The 22134-nt window shown below is 35.0% G+C and overlaps 1 protein-coding gene across 2 annotated transcripts; it reads left to right on the top strand.

Moving 5' to 3' along the window:
* The first annotated feature begins 357 nt into the window (after positions 1 to 357).
* On the top strand, positions 358 to 21586 carry LOC140990347 (lysine-specific demethylase JMJ17). 2 transcript variants are annotated; one of them, XM_073460002.1, is made up of 34 exons: positions 358 to 514; positions 653 to 2033; positions 3540 to 3597; positions 4152 to 4274; positions 5126 to 5183; positions 5325 to 5461; positions 7410 to 7568; positions 7666 to 7752; positions 8277 to 8450; positions 9116 to 9268; positions 9354 to 9545; positions 9634 to 9705; positions 9964 to 10059; positions 10438 to 10524; positions 10644 to 10760; positions 10849 to 11056; positions 11164 to 11228; positions 11792 to 11850; positions 11959 to 12090; positions 12168 to 12327; positions 12402 to 12737; positions 14354 to 14533; positions 14898 to 14959; positions 15985 to 16063; positions 17024 to 17173; positions 17270 to 17403; positions 17526 to 17637; positions 17717 to 17790; positions 19476 to 19620; positions 19825 to 19974; positions 20593 to 20688; positions 20770 to 20865; positions 20941 to 21143; positions 21310 to 21586. In XM_073460002.1, exons 2-34 carry the CDS (start codon positions 694 to 696, stop codon positions 21548 to 21550), a joined length of 5535 nt encoding a protein of 1844 aa, XP_073316103.1. In that variant the 5' UTR covers positions 358 to 514; positions 653 to 693; the 3' UTR covers positions 21551 to 21586. The 2 variants fall into 2 exon arrangements, 1 of the variants encoding a protein (XP_073316103.1); XR_012177635.1 differs by lacking the exons at positions 20593 to 20688; positions 20770 to 20865; positions 20941 to 21143; positions 21310 to 21586 and having other exon boundaries at positions 17721 to 17790.
* Positions 21587 to 22134: the final 548 nt, after the last annotated feature.

Below are 22134 nucleotides of genomic sequence, written 5' to 3'. Positions count from 1 at the left end.
CCCAAATAAGCGATCCATCTCACAAAATACGACCCGTGAGATCGTCTCATACAAATTTTTGTCCAAAAAAAATAGAATGTACATGGACGTGTACCATTGTATTAGTTTAAATGAAGATATAGAAAATGCATATGGCTGTACATGGGAAGTCAACGATGATAATACTATTATTTATATATATATATATATTAATTTAGTTAATACTATGGAAATTAATTATTAAAAAAAATGATTGTTGTTGGGGGCAATTTGCCGAAAAGCCGAGTTTTATTTTTGTTGAGAGACCGAAAAGCCGAGTTGATCCAAGTAAACTTGGCGGTTCAAACCAGCTCTACAGTTTTTTATCGGACAATTTTACCCCCACAAAGGACCAGATTTCAAAACCCTAAACCGTCAAAACCAACTGCCTTCCAAGAAAAGACAACGTAGACTTGGGTTTTATTATTCCCCTTTCGCATGTAATTCTCTATTCGGAGATTGAGATGCGCCAGAAATCTTTCTTCTTTGTTTAAAGGTACATTCACAACCCCCGTGGTTGTTTTGTTTCCTTTTTAGTTTGCTCTGTCATCCTGTTTTCACTGTGATGTTTTTGAAGATTCGTTTTTCTTCTGTGGATATGTATTGATGTTTTTTTTTATCATTTTATTTGTAGTTGGAGTTATACGTGTTCTTTTTGGATAGTTCGAAAGAATTATGGGGAAAAAGAGGCTGGGTGAAGAGAAAAAAAAGGTTTTAATGGGTGGATGTAGTGATGATTTATCGAGTAGTTCGGGGTCACGGAACGTGCCCGCAGGGCCGGTGTTTTATCCTAGCGAGGAGGAATTTAAGGACCCTTTAGATTATATAAACATGATCAGGCCAGAAGCAGAGCCCTACGGGATATGTAAGATTGTTCCGCCTAGTAGTTGGAAACCCCCATTTGCCCTTGACATGGATTCCTTCACATTCCCTACAAAAACCCAGGCCATTCACCAGTTGCAAGCACGGTGTGCTTCTTCTGATCCCAAGACTTTTGCTTTAGATTATAACCGTTTCTTGGAGAAGCATTGTGGTAAGAAGGCGAAGAAACGTGTTGTGTTTGAGGGGGAGGCGTTGGACTTGTGCAAGTTGTTTAATGCAGTGAAGAGATTTGGGGGGTATGATGCGGTTGCTAGGGCGAAGAAGTGGGGGGAGGTGTTTAGGTTCGTGCGGGCAAGAGGGAAGATTTCGGAATGTTCGAAGCATGTGTTGTCTCAGTTGTATTGGGAAAATTTACATGATTATGAAGAGTATTATAATCGATTGAATAGACAGAAAAATAAGAGTTGTAAGAGAGATCTGAATTGTGGGAAGAAATGTGAGACAGAGGATGAAATATTGAGTTATAAGAGAAGACGAAGAAATAAAGAGGGTGAGAGGGTCGAAGTTCATAAAGTAGAGGAAGATGAGCTTGGTCAGATATGCGAACAGTGCAGAAGTGGGTTGCATGGGGAAGTTATGTTGTTGTGTGACAGGTGTAATAAGGGTTGGCACATATATTGTTTGTCGCCACCATTAAATAGGATTCCTCCTGGAAACTGGTACTGTTTTGAGTGCCTGAATTCAGATAAGGATAGTTTTGGTTTTGTGCAGGGTAAGCAGTTTTCACTAGAAGGTTTTAGGCGTGTGGCTGATCGGGTGAAGAAAAAGTGGTTTGGCTCAGCGCATACGTCACGGATGCAATTGGAACAAAAGTTCTGGGAAATCGTGGAGGGTTCAGTTGGTGAACTGGAAATTATGTATGGCAGTGATTTAGATACTTCTGTTTATGGTAGCGGGTTTCCTCGTGCAATTGACAAAAAACCATCATCTGTAGATGTCAACATTTGGAATGAATACAGCACTAGCCCATGGAATCTCAACAACCTACCTAGGTTACAAGGCTCGATGCTTCGATCTGTGCATCATAACATTGCCGGTGTCATGGTACCTTGGCTTTATGTTGGGATGCTATTCTCTTCATTTTGCTGGCATTTTGAGGACCACTGCTTTTACTCAATGAATTACCTCCACTGGTACGTTACTGGTCAACTCCATAAAGTTTGGCAAAAATAAAATCAGGGGAAGTGCTAGTTTAGTTTTTCCTTTTGTCAATATCTATCAGTATATATACTGAAAAGAAATGAAGGATAATTTAGATAAGAAACTTATGATGGAAAGTGCTATCTACGTTCTTTCTCCTTCAATACCCGCTGAAGCAAAGAAAGTGATTTGTAACTCACAGATGAAGTACGTGCGAAGCATGATATATTTTAATCCACTTTTAATCAATTTGCAAATAGACTAAATAGTGTTCTAATTGGCTTAAAAACTCTCTTTAGCAAAGACATTTCAAATATATGAGAAAAAGCAGTTGCTTAATTTTGCGTGAATCCTGCTGATACATTTTTCTGACATCAGGTTAAGAAGAATTTGGTTTGATTGTGGTCTTAAGTGGTTCTAGTTGTCAGTCTTCAAATTCGTTTTTCATCTATAACCACCATATATGGATCTTTTCAGATAACAATAAGATACCGTAATTTTATTAATCTTGAAATTTTATTTGGTGGGAGAGTTTATGCACATTAGAGTTGTGCCTTACCTTTTTTCCAATGAGATGGTAACATAGTATGACTTTTAAGAATCGTTCAAGATGAATGAACTCGTCAATTTCTACTCGGAGGTATTTTGAAGTTATCAATCACTTAAATATTTGATCTTCAACTTTAGACCCTCTCCAAGAATGATTCTTGTTTCAGATAGTAATACTTGCTCGGTTAATGGTTAGAGTTTTTTTAGGCATATTTCTTTGCTTGACACTTGCTACAATCCACATCTCTCTGTAAAATTAATGATTTTCTCTTCTTTATTTGACACTGCTGCATAATTTTTACTTGCATCACATATAGCCTTTTCTGAATGTATACAAAATTATCGGTTTTTGCATCACAAGTGACTCAATTGATTCTATTGAACCATGAAATTATTTATTTCATGTTTTTCTCCTGATTTATACCATATGGCATTGATAAGTTTGTAGATTACAACTAAGAACTTGTCTTAAGCTAGTGAAATTATTAATGCAGCATACAAAAAGAGGCGTACTCGTTTATTTCTCCTGTTATTTGAGATATAGTAACTTTAGCATGGACAAAATAATATTATTCTTATTTGAAGCTTTCAAGAGATCTCATTGCATTGTGTTAATGTTTCATTCATGCTACCCAAAGCTTATGAATTGAATATGTCAGGCATTACTGAAAAATTGTAACGCGAGCATGTTAAAGTGTTGCTGACAAATAATATCCATTTTTTTTTAAATTTTCAAGATTTTGTAATTTTCCGTATATACTAGTTCAACGTATTTATCTCTCCCCTTGATCGCAAAAAATACACAGTGGTTCATAATTCCACTTGACCTATATGTGAACCTTTTTCCTTTCCTGATATTATATTTTACATCAGAGTATGGATTTGATATTTTGAATCTGGATTTGTTTTTTTAATACCACAACAATACTCATTTTTGTGTATCTTTTAAGGGGAGAGCCAAAATGTTGGTACAGTGTCCCTGGTAATGAAGCTCAATCTTTTGAAAAGGTATTTCTTATACATAATTACCATTTTTTTCTCCTCTTGCAGTTGATGAACTTTGTTTGAATTGAGTAACGTGTCATGCGTGTAATTATGGTTAAACTGGTTAGCTGTCTCGTTCATCCTTAAGATGTTACTCCCTCTATGTCTATGACTCTATCTCTCTCTTTGTAAATTTTAAACAATGACAAGACAACACAATAAGGATTGAAATATTATTTTCTTATATTTTTAGGCCCTGATTACTCCATTCATGCAAGTGTTAAGTTTTCACAACACGTTTTACCATTAATTTAATCTTTTGTCATATTACTGGTTGCAACATGGATCGCTTTTTGTTCGGATGTCTCGTCAATGAATTTACGTATTTACCTATAAGTACACAAATACCAATTGTTCCAGTGTAATAATTGTAATAATTTAGAAGGTCAAACAATTTTAGTTTTGAACAATGTTTGGTCCTGTTTGTGCTTGTTTGATTGATACAAACCTGTTTTTAGTATTTTATTCGATCCCTTGATCATAAGCATGCACATTACTTGCACCGCTCTTTTAAGCAGGTTATGCGAGATAGTCTGCCTGATCTGTTTGAAGCACAACCGGATCTATTGTTCCAGCTTGTCACCATGCTTAATCCATCTGTTTTGCTAGCAAAAGGAGTCCCAGTCTGCAGCATTTTGCAGGTACGCCGTTTTAATGATTGAATAAAAAACCTTTGCGTTTCTCTTTTGTAAAGTTTACTAGAAATCATATTTTTGTTTCACGATTTCAGTCCGAGCTGGAATTTACTATTGCCAGTAATCTAGTCAACTTTATAGAGAACATAAACTTGTGTAGACCCATGTGTCGAGTTTGGATCAGTATATTGCTCATTCTAGCATTTTAATTGTTAAAACTTTCCATTGTATTTTTTGTAATTGGATTAACACTTCGTGGCTTCAAGATGCTAGTGGAAAATGTAAATTGCAATCTCTTCTTGCATTCTTGTCTGTAAATATGTTTTTGCTAGCTGGATCTGGTTCAGCTAGGCGACTGGAGTTTATTTATTTAATTATTTTTGTGTGGATGTTGATTGCTGTTCACTAATCTTATTTGAAAATATTTTCAAGATTCAACTGCTAGATTACGGCAATCCATCTTGCCTTGGTATTTAACTAGTTTTTTATTGTTATTTATTTCTATTGATCTTGTTTGAAAATTTTGAAATTTGTTCAGTTGCTGGATTATGCAAATGCATCATTAACGGATATTATTCTTTAAACTGTTGTGAACTAACTTCCAGAACTGAGCCTAGTACATTGGATTACTATCTCTCCTCTAAACAGTTATTCTGTGGTCATCTTGACGTTTTTAATCTGATGCTATTGATAAGTCTCACGATTCAGACCAAGTTGCTATGACTCTTAAATATTGAGGAAATGAGGCTGAAAAGTTCTTACATTTCACCCTCATGCTTTACTTTGGATGTATGTTTTTCCTTCATATTTCTTTTATGCACTTGTAATTGATTGCATAATGATATTGATTATGGCAGGAGCCTGGGAACTTTGTTATCACTTTTCCTCGGTCTTATCATGGAGGCTTTAACTTTGGTTAGTCAAAACTGGCATTTTACTTCTATTTTATGAAGATTTAGAGTTCAAGTCTTGGCATGTATGTTGCGCACCTTGCGTAGTGAACATACTTTATTGTGGTGCATATTTGGCATTCCTGAATTCCACTTGGAATGGCAGGTTTGAATTGTGCCGAGGCAGTTAATTTTGCTCCTGCTGATTGGCTGCCTCATGGAGGTTTTGGAGCTGAGCTTTATAGACATTATCATAAAGCTGCCGTTCTATCTCATGAGGAGCTTCTGTGTGTGGCTGCCAAGGTTTGGCTTTCCTCTTTAGATTTCTCATTTGTATGATATATTTCTCAGTTGCTTATTTAAACTTCTTAAAGATGGACTTGGGTGTCAACAGACATATAGTTCAACTAGTAAAGATAATGTGGACTCAGTAATTGTATTTTTTCTTGAATTTACCATTCCTACATTTAAAGCCTGTCTCAATGGTGACTTGAGCCTTTATAGTGACGAAGGCTGGTGCTTGATGATATGTGCCTTAACCTATGTCAAGGCAGCGGATGAGTCTAGTTGAGCCGTATGCCCAGACGTTCACATTTTGACTTTTAACAATTATGATTTGGGTTTGTTCTCGATAATATTCGCCTTTTCAGTTTGCTAGTAAGATCAAGGATGTTGCAATTATACCCTATCCAAGCTCCAATGCTCCTCTCATTGATATCACCACGCGCCATCAGATGACTCTTTTGAGATGTGTCGTGACCGCCTCGTTGCTCTGTTGCATCCTTGTGTTCTATATACATTTTCAGAAAAGATTCGAATGGTTTTTGCAGCCCTTGAAAGTCCCCCATAACCCTTGTCTCTGATTCCAAGTTGTTACATGCCAGTGATGGATCATGCTATGGGGTGTTGGACTGCGAAATCCACCAATTCAGGGTTAATTCCCTTCTTGTTGGATTTATAACTTTCACCACCTATGGTGAATAGAGTGTTAAAGGCTCATGTAATAAGAGAACCCCTTGATCTTATGAAAGTCACTTTTATCAAACTTTTCTGTATGAATCCTTACATCGTCAAGTTCATATGCTTAAATAGAAAACCAATCAAAATACAAATGAAGGAAAATCCTACCAAAACCAGGAGGTTTTCTGAAAATCACAAAATATTCAACAAAATAAGGAAATAACTAAAATCTGGAAAATATCAACTAAACAAGGAAATAACTGAATTATCTTACTACTCAATCTTCAGCCTTTGGTCGCTTTGGTTAGGGAGGAACAGCGGAATATTTGCGGATTCGGCAGAGTCTGTGGACGACGTATGGGCAAAGATCAAATTCAGGGTCGCGACTTGGATAACACTTCTGCCGGAGTATAAACATTTAGTTATTGCGGATGTGGTTAGGGAATGGAAGTTTGTTTGCTGCTGATTTAAGCTTAGAGATTTTCTTTTCTTCTCTTATTGTAATCTAGTTCTTAGGATTACTATCCTTTGTAATCCATCATTATATTTTAATAAATCATAGTTTCATATAAAAAAAAAGAAACAACATATTCCCCCTTTTGGGAAAATAACTAATGTGGACCGTTCCTTGAGATATATATTTCTGTAGTTATTGTTTAATCATAAATTGTCGCTCTAGTATGCTGGATAATTTTGGAGAGCTGAGTTTTCCCCGGCCAATTAATGGATTCTTGAGTTTTAGCCTTGAATGATATATCCTCTTGAATTTTATCCCCTTCGTATTAAAGCTAAGAATAATCTGGTGTGGCTTTTGCATTTGTTTAATGACCTCATCTTCCACACCCATAACACTTGGAGATCTTCTATAAAATGCTAGGACCGGACACAGCTGAAAGAAGTCGATGAGACTTATTATGGATAAGTAGAAGAAACAGACATCTTTGACTAAAATTTGGACAACAGAGTAGCTTTTGAGATATTGCAATTTAAGATGAAAAAAATCTAATCGGTATATTCTTGGTGATGAAATCATGAGGGTTCCCTGTGATTTTTTTTTACCTTCATTTTTCTCCTTTGAAGATATTACATATTACATGTGTTTTGATAATTTTTATGTTGTTAAAATAAAATTATTCCACATTCTTGTTAGTTTCAATTGTGCATGCATTACGCCGTCTGTCTCCTTGTCAGCTTTGTGCTCATAATTTTGTTATCATTTGTTACTATGACACTATTTTCTTTTAGTCGTATAGGGTTTTTGTATTTTTTATGTACCGTTTTCTGTTTGCAGAATGACATTGATGCCAGATTATCAGCTTACTTAAAAGCAGAATTGCATAGGATATATGATCGAGAGAAAACTTGGAGGGAGAGGTTATGGAGAAATGGAATCACTAGATCCTCCCCGATGGTGTCACGAAAACGGCCCGAGTATGTTGGTGCGGAAGAGGTACATATGACGTTTGAAAGGCTGGTTGATTTTCGTGATCTCTAGTTTAGATTAGTAGGATCTTGCTGTTGATTTTTGCCCCTGGTCTCTTTTGAAGGATTCTATGTGCGTTATTTGCCAGCAATTTTTATATCTTTCAGCCGTAGGTTGCAACTGCAGACCATTGACATTCGTCTGCTTAGAGGTGAGTGACAGCGATTGATATGTTGATATTATAAGAGTTCAGTCGATTCAAGTAAATCTAGTGACTAGACCTCTGTATCACTCTTACCGATTCCCTTTATTACCTCGGGAGAAGAGAATAGGAGCATCGATTTATGTTTTGCTGATTATAAATCTTAAAATCTTTTGAGATTGATTTCGCTTAGATGCACTCGAACTTCCTAGAATCGACATACATTTGGTTGGTTTTGTAAGTATGGAGTTTACTTATTTTGGTCCAGTTTATGGATTTTCAAAGAAAATCTCGATCTTTAAAAATTCATTGATAAGTTGTTCAACAGTGTGACTCCCTTTTGCTGTGAGCTTTGTTTCAAAACGTGAGCAGATGTCACAGCTATATCTTTGTCGTGCCCTTTATGATATAACTCACAATTTTTTTAACTCAATGTCACGTGACGCGCCCTATACTCAAGTCCCTTTTGAATTTTGTAACAACTGTGAGACTATTTGAGATCATGTAATGGAACTCACTGTCTTTTTATGCAGCACTGGGAACACCTTTGTGAATGCACGCCAAATAAACTTCGCCTTTTTTATCGTCATACTCTGGCGGAACTGAACAATTTGCTTCATACAGTCGATAAGCCGGATTCAAAGGAGGCAGCCAGTGTTTTACGGAGGAAATCGTCCGCTGAAAAAGCAGTAGCATTGGCTAAAAAGGTGGTGACTCAATCTTATTCATGGTCGATAGAATTAACTTGACACCGGTTTCGATTTTTATGGGTGTAGTTGCTTTGGTGCAAACTCTTTTGTTAATTTGAATTTGTTTATTTTATTTATCCATCTTACTTAGGGTACTGAACTGCTAGATTTTTGTGCGCCATCACATAACTACCCTGATTTTAGTTTTTATGGAAATCAGAGATGAAGACAGCCTTTTCTGTGACTTTAATCTTTGCGATGATCGAAGTTTAGTATGTTACTTTTTACCTTGTGCGTGATTGATTTAATTCCTTTTTCTTTTGGAAGGGAGAATCACATAGTAACAACGCAATGACACGGCTTGGAAAATAATTTTGAATCTAAGTACTAGCCCGACAATATTTCCGAGCATACAGTTTTGTCAAACTCTGTTTAGAGGCTATTACTGCATAAAAGTTTCACTGATTATAATTATTTTAAATTTCATTCCATAGTTATGAGTTGAAATCATGCATGCTTGTTGTGTATGTGCATAAATTTGTTGTATATATACGAATCTTGTTTAGCCTGCCAAACCGCCACAGTTTTTTTGAGCTTTCCCTTGTTCATCATTGGCCATGATTTTTCAGTTTCATATCACTGTGATATACTTACTCTTAGTTTTCATTTTTCTCCTTGTTTAGGTGAAGGGTGGTCATGTTACACTTGTGCAACTTGCTGAAGAGTGGAGTTTGAGGGCTTGTAAGATTCTTGAACATCCATACTCTAGGTATGCATATGCCACTGCGTTAGAAGAAGCTGAACAATTTCTTTGGGCTGGTTCTGAAATGGATTTTGTAAGCTCAAAATTCCCTTGTTTTTACTTTCATCCAGATTTTAGCTATTTTGTGATTGAGCATACTCGTCTGATCCGCCCGATAGGTGCGCGAGATGAGAAACAACTTGGTTCAAGCACAGAATTGGGCAGAAGATGTGAGAGAATGCATTTCTATGGTCAAATTATGGTCCAAGGATAATAAACGTGACATTAAAAAGATACAGATGGATCATATTAACAAGTTACTCAGGTCAAGCAATGTCCTTTGCAATGAGCCTGGCCATTTTCAGTTACAGGTCCGAATGTTTTCAGTTCATGGGTTTTCTCTTTCTTTAATGAGTTGGGTTATGGAGCACCCACTAATTTTAGCTAAATCATGTGTAGGAACACCAACAAGAAGCTAGTAAGCTGACCAACGAAATAAATTCTGCTCTATCTGTACATTCTGAAATTTCTGTGAGTGAACTGTCTCAGTTGCCACAATTTTATTTCGATTGAAAGATGTTGACAGTGTAATGGTTGTCATCCCCTCGTTTTATGGAGTCATCTTTGCCTAGGTTTTTTTTTATTACTTTCTACATAAGTCACCTAACTTATTCAAGTGCATCCTGACAAATTGATACTGATGTGATTATTGCACTTACAATAAATATAATCCCCTCTATATGGCATCTGCTTTACGTTGCTAATTTGCTTGTATTATTGTTTCTTCAGGTGTCTGATTTGGAAATTTTATCTGCCAAGGCTATTGATTTACCAATCTACATACCAGAAAGTGAGAAACTAGAGTACAAGCTATCAGCTGTGAAGGTACGTTCTTTTGATATTTATATGTTGAAACAATTTTTAGCAGACAGCTGGTTCTCTTGATAATTGGCATTTTTAACTCTAGAAGTTGAACACTGTTTACTTTGATGTGGTATGGAACTTATTGAGATAACAGGACCTACATGTTTATCTTCGGACACTCCAAGAGAACTTGAATGATGCCATTTATTAGTGAAATCCTTCTTAATCTTGTAGCCAGGAACTCTAATTGTCTGATTAGCATTTTGGTAAATGTGTTCCAACTCTTTTGCTGGCATAAATGGAAATAACAGAAACAAAAAAATTTCCTGTGCCATTGCATGATGTTTTATCAGGATTCTGTTTATTCTCAGGTTGTAATATATTTGTGAATTTGTTTAGGTTTGGTTGGACAATGCTAGAAATTGCATAAATCAGAAATCTCGGTCTTCAGTGGAGATAGATATGCTCTACAAGCTGGAGGCAGAGGTTGTTCAAAATGCTCTTCCCCCTCTCTTTTTATGAACCCCCACAACTGCTCTATCATTGAAATAACATCTCTTTGGTAGTGAGTTCATATTTCGTTCTTTTCAATTTATACTTTCCAGATTTTAGACCTACAGCTTCAGCTTCCTGAAACTGAGCCTCTTACTGTTTTGATGAGGGAAGCTAAATGTTGTCAGTCTCGTTGCAGTGATATGTTAAGAAATCAGAACACTCTAGAGGTTGCACCTTATTAATTTGAACTTCATATTTTTTTAGGGCACTGATCCGAAACTTATATTTGAAGTTACTTCCTCTTTTTATGTGCAGGAAGTCAAACAATTTCTTAGTGAATTCGAGGATTTTACTGTTAATATTCCCGAGCTAAACCTTCTGAGAAAATACTATGATGATATCACGTCGTGGAAATGCCGTGTAAATATAGTTCTTATGAACATTCAGGAACGGGAGGATCAAGAAAATGTAGTTGATGAGTTGATAATCCTTCAGAGAGATGCATCTTTGCTTCAAATTCAAGGTCCCTTATTCTTTAATCATCCTATATGCTTGTTCATGTAGCTGCATACTTGTTACTGCTCTTGCTTAATTTCATTTCACCATTTTTCCTTCTTACTTTCAATGTAGTCAATGATTTACCGCGTCTTGAACTTGAGCATACCAAAGCTTGTTGCCGAGTTAAAGCGATCAAGGTAATGTTGCAAGAGCTGTTCTTTGGAGCTTTATCTTCTAATTATAGATGGGATGATTCAATTTTTTTGGTCGTAAATTTTAATTAATTAATATAAATTTTAAGATGCTTTCGTTTGAAGGGAGTAACTCTCCTTTTGCAAATTTTTCTTTCTCATTTTTACCCACTTAATCATTATATTAAAAATTCTATTTTGCTTGGACATGTGTTTAAAGAAATTCTGTTTTGTTGGTCAAATACTATATCTAGGGCGAGTGTGGTTGTTCATTAATGATTTTTGAATCTATGCTAAAATATTTATTTTGACATGTCCCTCCATGTGTAAACCATATTCAAGAATGGAGGCCCAAAATTAAATATTTAAGGTGTACACGAGCTGGTCATGTGCAGAGCAATGAAGAATATAAATAAGTCTGTGTTGTGATATCTTGTTGGTCATTAATAGCTTTATATTTTAAATATCTCGTAAGGATATTGAGTTCTACATGTCCTTCCAAGAGCTATCTATAGACTATAATGTGGTGTGAACACCCAATTGTTTTGTTTATGACTATATTCATGCAGGCATTTCACAGTAAAATGTCCATGGATTTTATTCAACTGCTGATGTCGGAGGCGACCACGTATGGTTCTATTTTGCATGTTTTCATAGAAGAAATTTGTTTTATTTTGATATTCTTTAGATGTGTAGGGGAAAATATGGAAGCTTGAAATTTTTGTACCAATTTCAGACTACATATGGAGAAAGAGAAGCTATTTACTGAACTCTCCCAAAGGCTTGCAGTTGCAATGTCAGTGGAAGAGAAAGCAAAACTTTGTCTAGGAAACAAGGCAGAGATATCTGAATTTGAGGATGTCTTGAGGTTCAGCTCCGAACTTTATTTTCTTTTATTCGTATATTGTCTGTTATTCTAGGATTCTTTGACACGTAATTTTTCAGGGCTTCTGATGACATTGGCATTATTCTACCATCTCTCCACGATGTCATGGATGAAATATCAGTGACTAATGTTTGGTTGATGAAGTCCAAGCCATTTCTGATTCATGACTCATCCACTATACCAGCTTCAAAGGCATGTCCTCGAGTTGATGTCTTGAAGGTATTATTATTATTAGTTTTTTAAGTTAATTGCCAAATTGAAGAATGTGGCATGATGGAATAATAGTTTTGCAGGAGTTGGTGTTGGAGTCAGAGCACCTGAAGATTCATTTGGAAGAATGTTCACTGCTTAACAAAGTTTTGAAGAAGTGCATTGATTGGGAGCAGGATGCCAGCTCATTACTCCAAGCTGTGGGGAAGCTATGGAATATTGATATTATTGGTGATGAAATCACCAGTTGTTTCATTTCTGAACTTGAATGTCAAGTTTTTTCAGTAGAGTCTGCCATGAAAGCTGGTCTTTCTCTTGGTCTTGAGTTCACTATGATCCCAAAACTTCAAGATGCTTGTTCTATGCTCAAGTGGTTCATTAAAGCTCTCTCCTTTTCTTTTGTTATGCCCACCAGTGAGGTGATATTCTCTCCCCGCCTGTGTACAGATCTTGACAAACATATGTTTACATGTTTTATGCTTTTTTCTCTTCCCATGCTATCATGTATTGTTTGTTGAATAGTCTATGTGTGCCTTCATTTTTTATTGGTGAAATTTATTTCTTGCTAGCTTGTTCATTAAATTGACTGACAAGGACAAGCCAAAGTGTCTTTTTACTTCTTGATTACACCATTACTTGGAGCTTGTTCTGTCATTTTTAAACATTAAACGTCCTTCCTCTTAAATTTTCATAACAAGTTGGTTGATCAATCTTTCAGGGTCGGAGACTATGTTGGGGACTATTTCTCATAGATTTAAGTTTTAAACGTTAATTCATTAGGGACTATTCCAAGCTGTTTCTGCTATCTTACCCTAGTTAAAATCAAATATATTTATTAACCGTGGAATTTTGTTCATTAAAAACAATAAAGTAATAGTTCCTTTTATATGATCTTATTGCGGTTTAGTTGGGAAAGGTTCTGTTATATTTGTCTCAAATTATTTTCACATACATAAAGAGCTGATAATTATATTCTGAATAAAGAGATTAATTAGAGTTTTTTCCCTCGTCATATTCTCGTAGATGTAGGTCTTTGTTTCTGTAAATTTTGTATCACGATCTTAATTCACATCTCAACATGGTAACGTTGGATTTCTAATCTATATCTTTTCGTGTTGTTCACTTTCTAAAATCTCCTCGTAGAAAAACGAAAAAACACTGGTTTTGGACATTGTTCACTTGAACGGTAACTCAAAAATACTATTCCGGCTGGCTGTCTCTGTCTTATCTTTGTTTAAATATCTTCTCTGTGCGGACAATTATGAATATGTATTAGGCTGGTCAAAAGAAGATGAAACATCTTATCTTTACCTCTCTTTTTCTCTGATTTTGAATACAAAGTGATGTAAGGTTTTTTCTCCAAGATGTTTTCCTGGTTGAGCGCATCAATTTGGGTTTCTATCTTTAATTTAAGGGGAGCGCAAAGATAAAGAATATATTCTATATTGAAATTTATATTTTTAGATTATAATGAAATTTTGATGACTTTATTGTTATTTAGTTTGGAAAGATTGTTTACCATATTTCACCAAGAGGTTGTCTCCTAAATAAGAGGTTATAATTGTGTTATAAACAAAAAAAGAAAAGAAAAAAATAATGACTTTTAGGCCTCCTTTGTCTTTTCGGTGTAAGCATTAATGGCCAAACTACTTATAATCCATGTTGTGTTGCATTCTTTCTTCATGATTCTATGATATTCAAATTCTTCAAAAATTAAATTAAATAATAGGTACAAGCAGTTTTTCAGTTAGAATCAAAGAAGCTCAATGGCTATTCCGTGGAAACATTATTGACAAGACTTTCATCTTTTGAGGTTCTAATGATTTATATCCAATTAAATTATGGCTCGAGAACTGTATATTTTAGTAATTATTTATTCTTTTCGCCTTCTTGTTGATACCAATCTTACAGATTGGTATCAACAATCATGTTGATTGTTTCTTTATTATATGTTTATTGGAGTAAAACTCGTCATTTGGATTGAAGTTTTTATTTTTATAGATTGACGTGTATGTGACGAATTATCTTGTTCTAGGAAGTTGGAATGATGCTCGATGCTGCCGTCAAACTTCCTTTGGAGTATAAATCATGTACATTGGTGGTTGCGTTGATTGATGGGTTAAATTGGCTTGGAAAAGCCCTCGAATGTCTTCATCCTTGTGGTCGCTTACAGTTGGAGCTGGGCAGTGTTGAAGAAGTTCTTGTTATATCTGAGGTCTACTGCTATTTTCTTTGGCTTTTTGACTAGAGATATCTAGTACTATTAATTAAAGGAGAGTTGCTTTACCTAAAATACCCTTATTATTTTTAAACTCCTCCTCCTATTTTAAAGGAGTAGAAATTAATAATTATGTTAAAAATTATTTAAAATAATCATTTACAATTTGATTTTATTTCTTTATAATATATACGTTTTTTAGTAATAATTTTTTTCAATTTAGTTTATATTGCAAAAAAATTTTATATTATATCAACTATTTTACACGTGTGTGCAAAAAGTAGATGAAAATTCTTATCAATATACGCTCTTTCGGCTTCATAATTTTAATCTGCATTGATCTGATCTATTGAACTTGCAGAAAATCTACATACCATTTCCGATTATTGTTAGCCGTCTTCGTGACGCCATTCAGAAACACAAGTAAGTTTTGTCCTCAATGGTACATCAACTCCCTTTTCTATCCATTCTTAATAGTGGTACCAATAACACTTTTTCGTGCCCCCCCCCCTGAAAAAAATATATATATAGACAGAAGAAAGGTTATGGTTGTTCACACGTTGGATTATTTTGATTATTTAAAGAAGTGGCAAAAAAGGTTACGGAAAACATTTTGCGAGGACTAATTAATTTCCTGTTATCAACTACTTTGCTCCACACGTTTGCTATGTTAATCAATCTCAAAATTTGTTTTGGCACCCTCGGACTTTTTTCTATGAACATATTATGTACACTTGGAGTTTGCAGCAAACTCCTATATTTCTATGGTTGAAAGAATGCAGATGTTGGTAGCTTGTCCCTGCCACTTTGATCGATAAAAAAAGGTTACGAGGAACTAGACCATATGGGTCTCACACAAATATATCTAAGATAAATCGGCTGTCTATGAAATTTATGATTTTATTGAAGTCTATACACCAGGAAAGTAGTAATACAACAAGGAGAAATATTTTATTGAAATTTATAAATTAGAAATCACTTGAAGTGATTGATGATTACAGGCACTAAGAAAAAGCGATAGATTGCAGGGAGTGGTAACCTTAGTATGCCTATCTGTGGTTGCATGATACTTGGTTATGGAAACTTCTCTGAATTGAATTGGGTGTCAATTTTTTTACTCACCTGTGTTGTGGTACAAGTTGCCTTAGTTGACAGTTCAGATCATTGTAGAAGTTTGGGTCACAATAATCAGCTTCAGATTCATTCATCGAATTATCTTCCTTGAGGGATAGTAGCCTTACTTTCTATGATCCGACTGCTTTGGGCATGTTATTCTGGTTGTTAAATGTACGTAAATCTAGTGTTGTGGACTGCTCATCCATAGTTCAACCATCATTATTTTCGGATCTGATACTCTAGACTGACCCAACGCGTGACACTAGCGATAGCTTATTAAAGCCAGTAATAGACCTAAAATCTCTGTTCTGACTTGTTTAGCAATTTTACAGTTTATGGCTGGAGCAAGTCATTCTATTTTTTGGACTGAACTCTGAAGATCGAACATGGAATGTCTTGCTCCAACTGAAGGTAAGCTTATAAATAAGATTGATTTCTTTTTTTAAATAAAAAATTAGAAGTTCCTTGTAGCTTGTTCCTGCTATTTCATACTGAGGTGCTCTAGATGTTTTGGTGAATCAATGTCGAGGTTTCCTAATCTTTTTAGTTGTTAGCCTATTGTGAATTGTGATAATCCAAATTACTTAAAAAGCAGCTTACACTGGTGATTGAGATGCAATAAAGTATTCAGGGTTCTTAAACCATGATCAAGCCCGCATGCTTTGTAGGTGACCACTTAGTCCTGAGTTGTCTATTTAGGAGTAAATTCTAATTGGGAAAAAAATGTAGATCTTGGAAAATATAGTTCCGTTGAGTGGAAACAAATACTTGGATAATTCAAGTTCCGACTATTAGTGGTAATAAGTATGAATTGTTGAATTGGTATGTTTTCCAAGAGCAGTTCAATTATTATGGTAAGATTGGCTTGTAGTTTCTTTCAACTTAATATTCCTGAGCATACATTTGACAGTACAGGCTAAAAAAAATTGAAGTTGATTCATCATGTAGGATAGTAAGATGAGAACCGATAAGTATCTGTGTCCTAATTATTTTTACTTTTCTGTTCCAGCGTTATCTGCTGCCATTATCTTAGGCTTAATTGTGCATGATCTTTGTATTTCATTTTAGTTTACATCAGAATTAGGTCTCATTATGCATACTTATTAATTTTTTTGCACCATTTCTAATCAGACTATACTTTTGGTGTTTTTCATGTCCTTTATTTTTGTTTTATATCTATTTACTCCCAAGTATTATTCATGAATATTCCGACTTGGAAAAAATAATATTTCAAAGGCTTACAAGGTTTGTAGTCGTGTTGGAAGTACCATGTCAATGTTTTGGCCAAAAGCAAAAAATAATTCCTTCTTTTACATTGATTTTCAATTTTTCTTCTGTGAGCTGTAATCGGACGAGGATTTGAACATTCAGGAAGTTGGGAATGCTGAGGCATTCAGGTGTAGTGAACTAGAGAAGATTCTTTCTGAAGTTAATAAGGTTGAACAGTGGAAGCTGAAGTGTGAGGACGTAGTTAAGCTCTCTATTGCCAAAGAGATTCCATTGCTCTGTGCTCTCATTGAGGTACATGCAAATCAGTTGTTTCTGTTTGATGATATGATTTTGGCGATTTAGCTTTTTGTTTCTGCATAGATCTTAAAATTATGTACACCATTGCAGATCAAAGATACCCTTGAGAAATCTTTTGACATATACAATACTTCTAAAACTGGTGTGGCAAGTTTTTATTGCACATGCTGCTCCAGCAATGTTGAGCAACAAGAGCTTTTGACCTGTTCTGTTTGCAAGGAGGGGTTAGCTTTCTGGCTCAATTGTTGATAGTTCCACTTTCTCTCAATGGCTTCTATGTTTTAAACAAAAACTTAATTGTAATGAAGGACCCTTTTTTTTTTTTTCCTGTGGATGGTTTTCACAGTTTTCACCGTCATTGCTCGACACCATCATTAGAAGATGCAATGCTGTTTGTTTGCACATTTTGCAACTTTGTGAAAAGTTCCATACTTCCTCGTGGCGGATTTGGTTCTCTGGTTTGTAATTGACCATTCATTACTATAGAATTAATCCTCATAAAATGTTCTTTTCTTGATTCTCTGTTTCAATGCGTAGAAAGCTGGACGGAAGCATCTTGAATTGGATAAACTTGCTATTCTTCTCTCAGATGCCAATGACCTTTGCATGTGGTATGAATTCCATATTGTATTGATGCATAATCCGACTTTTCCCCTTTTAGAACTGAATATCTGTTGTTTCGTTTTATTGCCGAACTTATCGCGACATATTATTTGTCTAATATTGCTGTTTGGAACATGTCATTTGATTTCACAAAATGCCCATGTTCTAATTAAATAAGAAAAATTTACTATACATGTTCTGGTCGAAGAAGTAAAAACTCTTGGAAATGGTTTTACACATTCTTGGTGAATTATGGTTGTTCTGGTAATTATGACCTATATGGTTTTATGGTTAGCAATCTTAAGTCTGTACTTTGGGGCATCCGTGAAATGTTTGGTGATTTTACTACTTTTATATTCTTTTCTGTGGGAGGATGATAAATGATAAACACCATGATTGTGCGCCCAGATCTTTAATTTTTTATATGTTTTTTGGGTTTGTGTTGATTACTCAAAAACTGTATTAACATTTCACAGCTAATCAAACCATAAGATAGGAATGCTTTGACTTTCGAGGCGGAATAGAAGCAACCACAAAATGTGGTTTTTCATGCTTATGCATTTCTTAGATAAACTGCATAAATGTTTCTGGATAAATCGGGTGAATTTTTTTAAACTGAAAGGTGAGACTGAGTTATATATGAATGTAGACGGGTTGAAATATAAATTGAATCTATCCTATTAAACTTAGTTGGTATCTTACAACAGTGCATCTATGTTCGATCCCCAAATCATGCAGAGGTAAGAATCAAGGAAGCAAATATCACGGGAGATGATTTGAAGGCGAAAATCATGTAATAATTTATCTAGAGAATGGTATTAGGAAATATATTGGTTGATTTACAAGTAAGCCATATCTTTTTTTAGTGTATTCCCTGGTTACACTCTTTTCTGTTGTAGCTCCCTAGTTTGTGAGTCTTCATTTGGAGTAGCAACCCATCCCACTTTATCACTCTTTAACCTCTCAAAAAAGTTTCCTTTTGAACTACGTTTCTACATTTGTCATTCTCATCAATTCTGATTCTATGTTTTCTATCTTTGGAGGACCCTACGAGTCCGCGTTTACCCTCTGCAGTTCTTGTGTTTTTCCTAGATGGGGTTACACTTGGGTTCTTGCATTTTTCCTAGTCATAGTTGCACTGGGGTCCATATGTGGGTAAGTATTGACTGTGTACGGCTCTGCTCATTTTATTCTTAGCGTTGAAATGCGAAAATAGTTTGAAATCAGATCTAATGATACCAAATTCATGATGAGTGTATGTTTTGATCTTTTTTTTAGATTAAGAAAATATTTCCCACAGCATTGGTCTCCAAATACTCCAACTCCCTCTCCCCTGCTGTGCACCAAAATTGCTGATTGTCAAGTAGAAGATATCAATTAGAGTTGTACAGTATTAACCTGATAAGAATGCACAGCGAACCACACAAATCATTCTGTTTATGTTGCTCCTACTTCTTACTATACTTCTACTATACGGAATTTAGTGTGGTATTGGAGCAGGAAATGTTAATAGTAGTTTTTTTGTTCCACATGCTTTATAAAAAAGGATAACCAGAAAAGCTTGCCTAAGTCATTAAATGTTTGATGCATTTGGTTATGTGCTAGTTTTATTCTATCTATATAAAAGGACAAAAGAAATATGGAGGGAGCTTTATTTTTATTTTTGAAATAGATGACTATGCTATTTTCACAGGAACAAAGAAAGGAGGATACTGCACCAAGTTGTTGAGAAAGCACATGCATGCAATGATTTCTTAACAGAATTAGTGGATTTTGCACTTGCTTATGTTGCCAAAGATCTTACAATTGTCATTGGAAAGCTTTGCACTGCTTTGAAGGTACTCGTTACAGTGCCTCTTGATGCATTTTTTGCCAGTTATTTTATACAAGTTTATTTGCTTTTAGATTCTATGGTCATAGGCAAGCATTCAGTTCGAGTTCTTTTGTGCCTTAACTGCATTCTGGTTTGACATGTTGTCTTGTATGTATTGAGTTGAAGCAAAGTTGAAAATATTGAGTTTAAGCAATATTATCATGCACAGGCTACGGAAGTGGCAGCTGCTTGTGATGGACTAGGAATTAAAAAACTTGAGCTGGCATTGGCCCGAAATTCATGGAAAATTAGAGCTGGAAAATTACTGGAAAGCTCAGAGAAGCCAACAGTACAACAAATTCAGCATTATCTGAAAGAAGTATGAACGTTCTGTCTGCATGAGGAATTGCATTTTCTTAAACTATTATCTATTAATCTCTTAAATTAATCGATGTTTTAAATTGGCCCAATGTCATTTTTAACAGATTGAACATATCAAGATTTTTTTGAAGAATAGAAATGGTTCTTTAAAATAAGCAGTAATTGTACCTGGTCAACGATTCAATGCTGTGGTCATTTAAACTGAGAGGAAGGATAATAACTCTTAATAAGATTAAATTCTTTAGAAACTGTAACTCAGAAGGTGCAGCAGAGTGTGCTGCCGTAAAAACTTTGAAGGAACTCTAGAAATGTTTCTCCTGTCATTTTATTTAAAAATGCAAAATTAGGCCAAATATAAGATATGCCCCCTGATGTGTAAAATAGTCATTAATTTTATACTCTTACCTTGTATTTTCAGCAAAATTTGATCATATTATTTCCATCTGAAGTTTCAGCCCTGGATCTAGTTTCGGGTGCTTATGGTCCCTGATCTAGTTTCAGCGGCAATGAGCGCAATGATGCTTCTGTATCCAGTTTACTTAAGAAGGCATAAATATGTGGCAATTCCCAGTCGATGTAGGTATTAGTTATTAATATTCTTCAATTCATGCTGTAGGGGGATGCAGCTAACATTCCTCCCGAAGATTATTATAGGCTGACACTGGCGGAACTCAGAAATGTGGGCTTGCAATGGGCAAATATAGCCAAAAAGGTCCATTTCCAGTTGATTCATTTGTTGAAAGTTCAGGGTTTTAGTGCGCAGCATATATTTAGTATTTTTTAATGCAAGCAGGTCTCAATGGATGGGGGATTGCTCGAGTTAAATAAAGTTTTTGAACTCATCATGGAGGGTGAAAATTTACCAGTATATTGCGGAAAGGAGCTTAAGGTAATTATAACTCCTTCTTTTTGGCACTCGATTGCTGTTCTTTTTGTTTCTGACCTGATGCTTTTGTTGCTTCAGTTACTGAGGGATCGAAGTATGCTTTACTGCATCTGCCGAAGACCCTATGATCAAAGATCCATGGTTGCTTGCGACAAATGTAATGAATGGTATCATTTTGATTGCGTCGAAATCTCAATTGCACCAAAGATCTACATCTGTCCTGCTTGTGATCTTCATCCAAATGGAGATTTTTGTGAATCAACATCGATAACACAAGAGAGGCAAGTTTGATTGTGTAAATCTTCTCCTTTTACATACTTGGAATCACCCCGTGCATGGCAGATGTACTAATCATTTCTTGAACCTTAACAAAAAAGTAAAATCATATGTGAAATTGGCATCCACATGGCTGTTTTTTCACCAGTCTTTTATCCTCTCACTTGGCAGATACTCTTGTAGCAAATTCGAAGAGCCTCATACACCATTGAGGCGCTCTGAGTTAAGGAGGAACTCACAGATACACAAGTCCTTGAAGAAGGCTTTTATGGATGTGGATTCGACTGCTATTAGAAATTTTAGTGGTAGTGATAGATTATTGTGGAGGAATAGAAAAACTTTAAGAAGAGCGGCCCGAAAACGTACGGAGCTTGAGACTCTATCTCCATTCTTTTATGTACAAAACAGTTGACGGTGTATACATATCTCTGCTTATCAATTTATTCAATTGATTTTCTTCCAAAAACATTAGTTTTTTTTTTTTTGTGAATTTTTTTACTGCCACTATTCTCCCGACTTTGCCGTGCTGCTTGTACATGAAATGAATCGACGGAACAAAAGTTCGATATTGTTCTGTGACGAATTGGTATGTACATTCTTTGTTAAGTTTTCAAGTCTTACAAATAATATTACAAATAATATTTTTCATCTCTCCTCCAAAATAGAAATCAATAATCACAATTTTCAAAAATCTACAACACATCCTCTAAAATTCATCAATTCCTCCATTTTTTTTATATAATTAAAATAATTATGTAATATATTGTTAATCCAAAATTAATTCATAAGTTTTTGTAATAAATTGTATAACGCATTAAATTATTAAATCGAACACAATTAAATGTGTATTTGACTCAATTTTTTTTAAATAGTCAAAAAGATTTAACACTGAAATTAAATAAAGAGATTAAATAAAAAAATGAAAAAGATCAAAACATAAATTAAAAAAAAAATAAAAAAGACCAAAACATAAATTAAAAAAATAAAAAAGACTTT

Source organism: Primulina huaijiensis, chromosome 12, assembly GCF_012295235.1.
Source record: "Primulina huaijiensis isolate GDHJ02 chromosome 12, ASM1229523v2, whole genome shotgun sequence".
Classification (NCBI taxonomy): domain Eukaryota; kingdom Viridiplantae; phylum Streptophyta; class Magnoliopsida; order Lamiales; family Gesneriaceae; genus Primulina; species Primulina huaijiensis.
The sequence above is the reverse complement of the archived record's forward strand: the minus strand, read 5'-3'. Positions and strand labels throughout refer to the sequence as shown.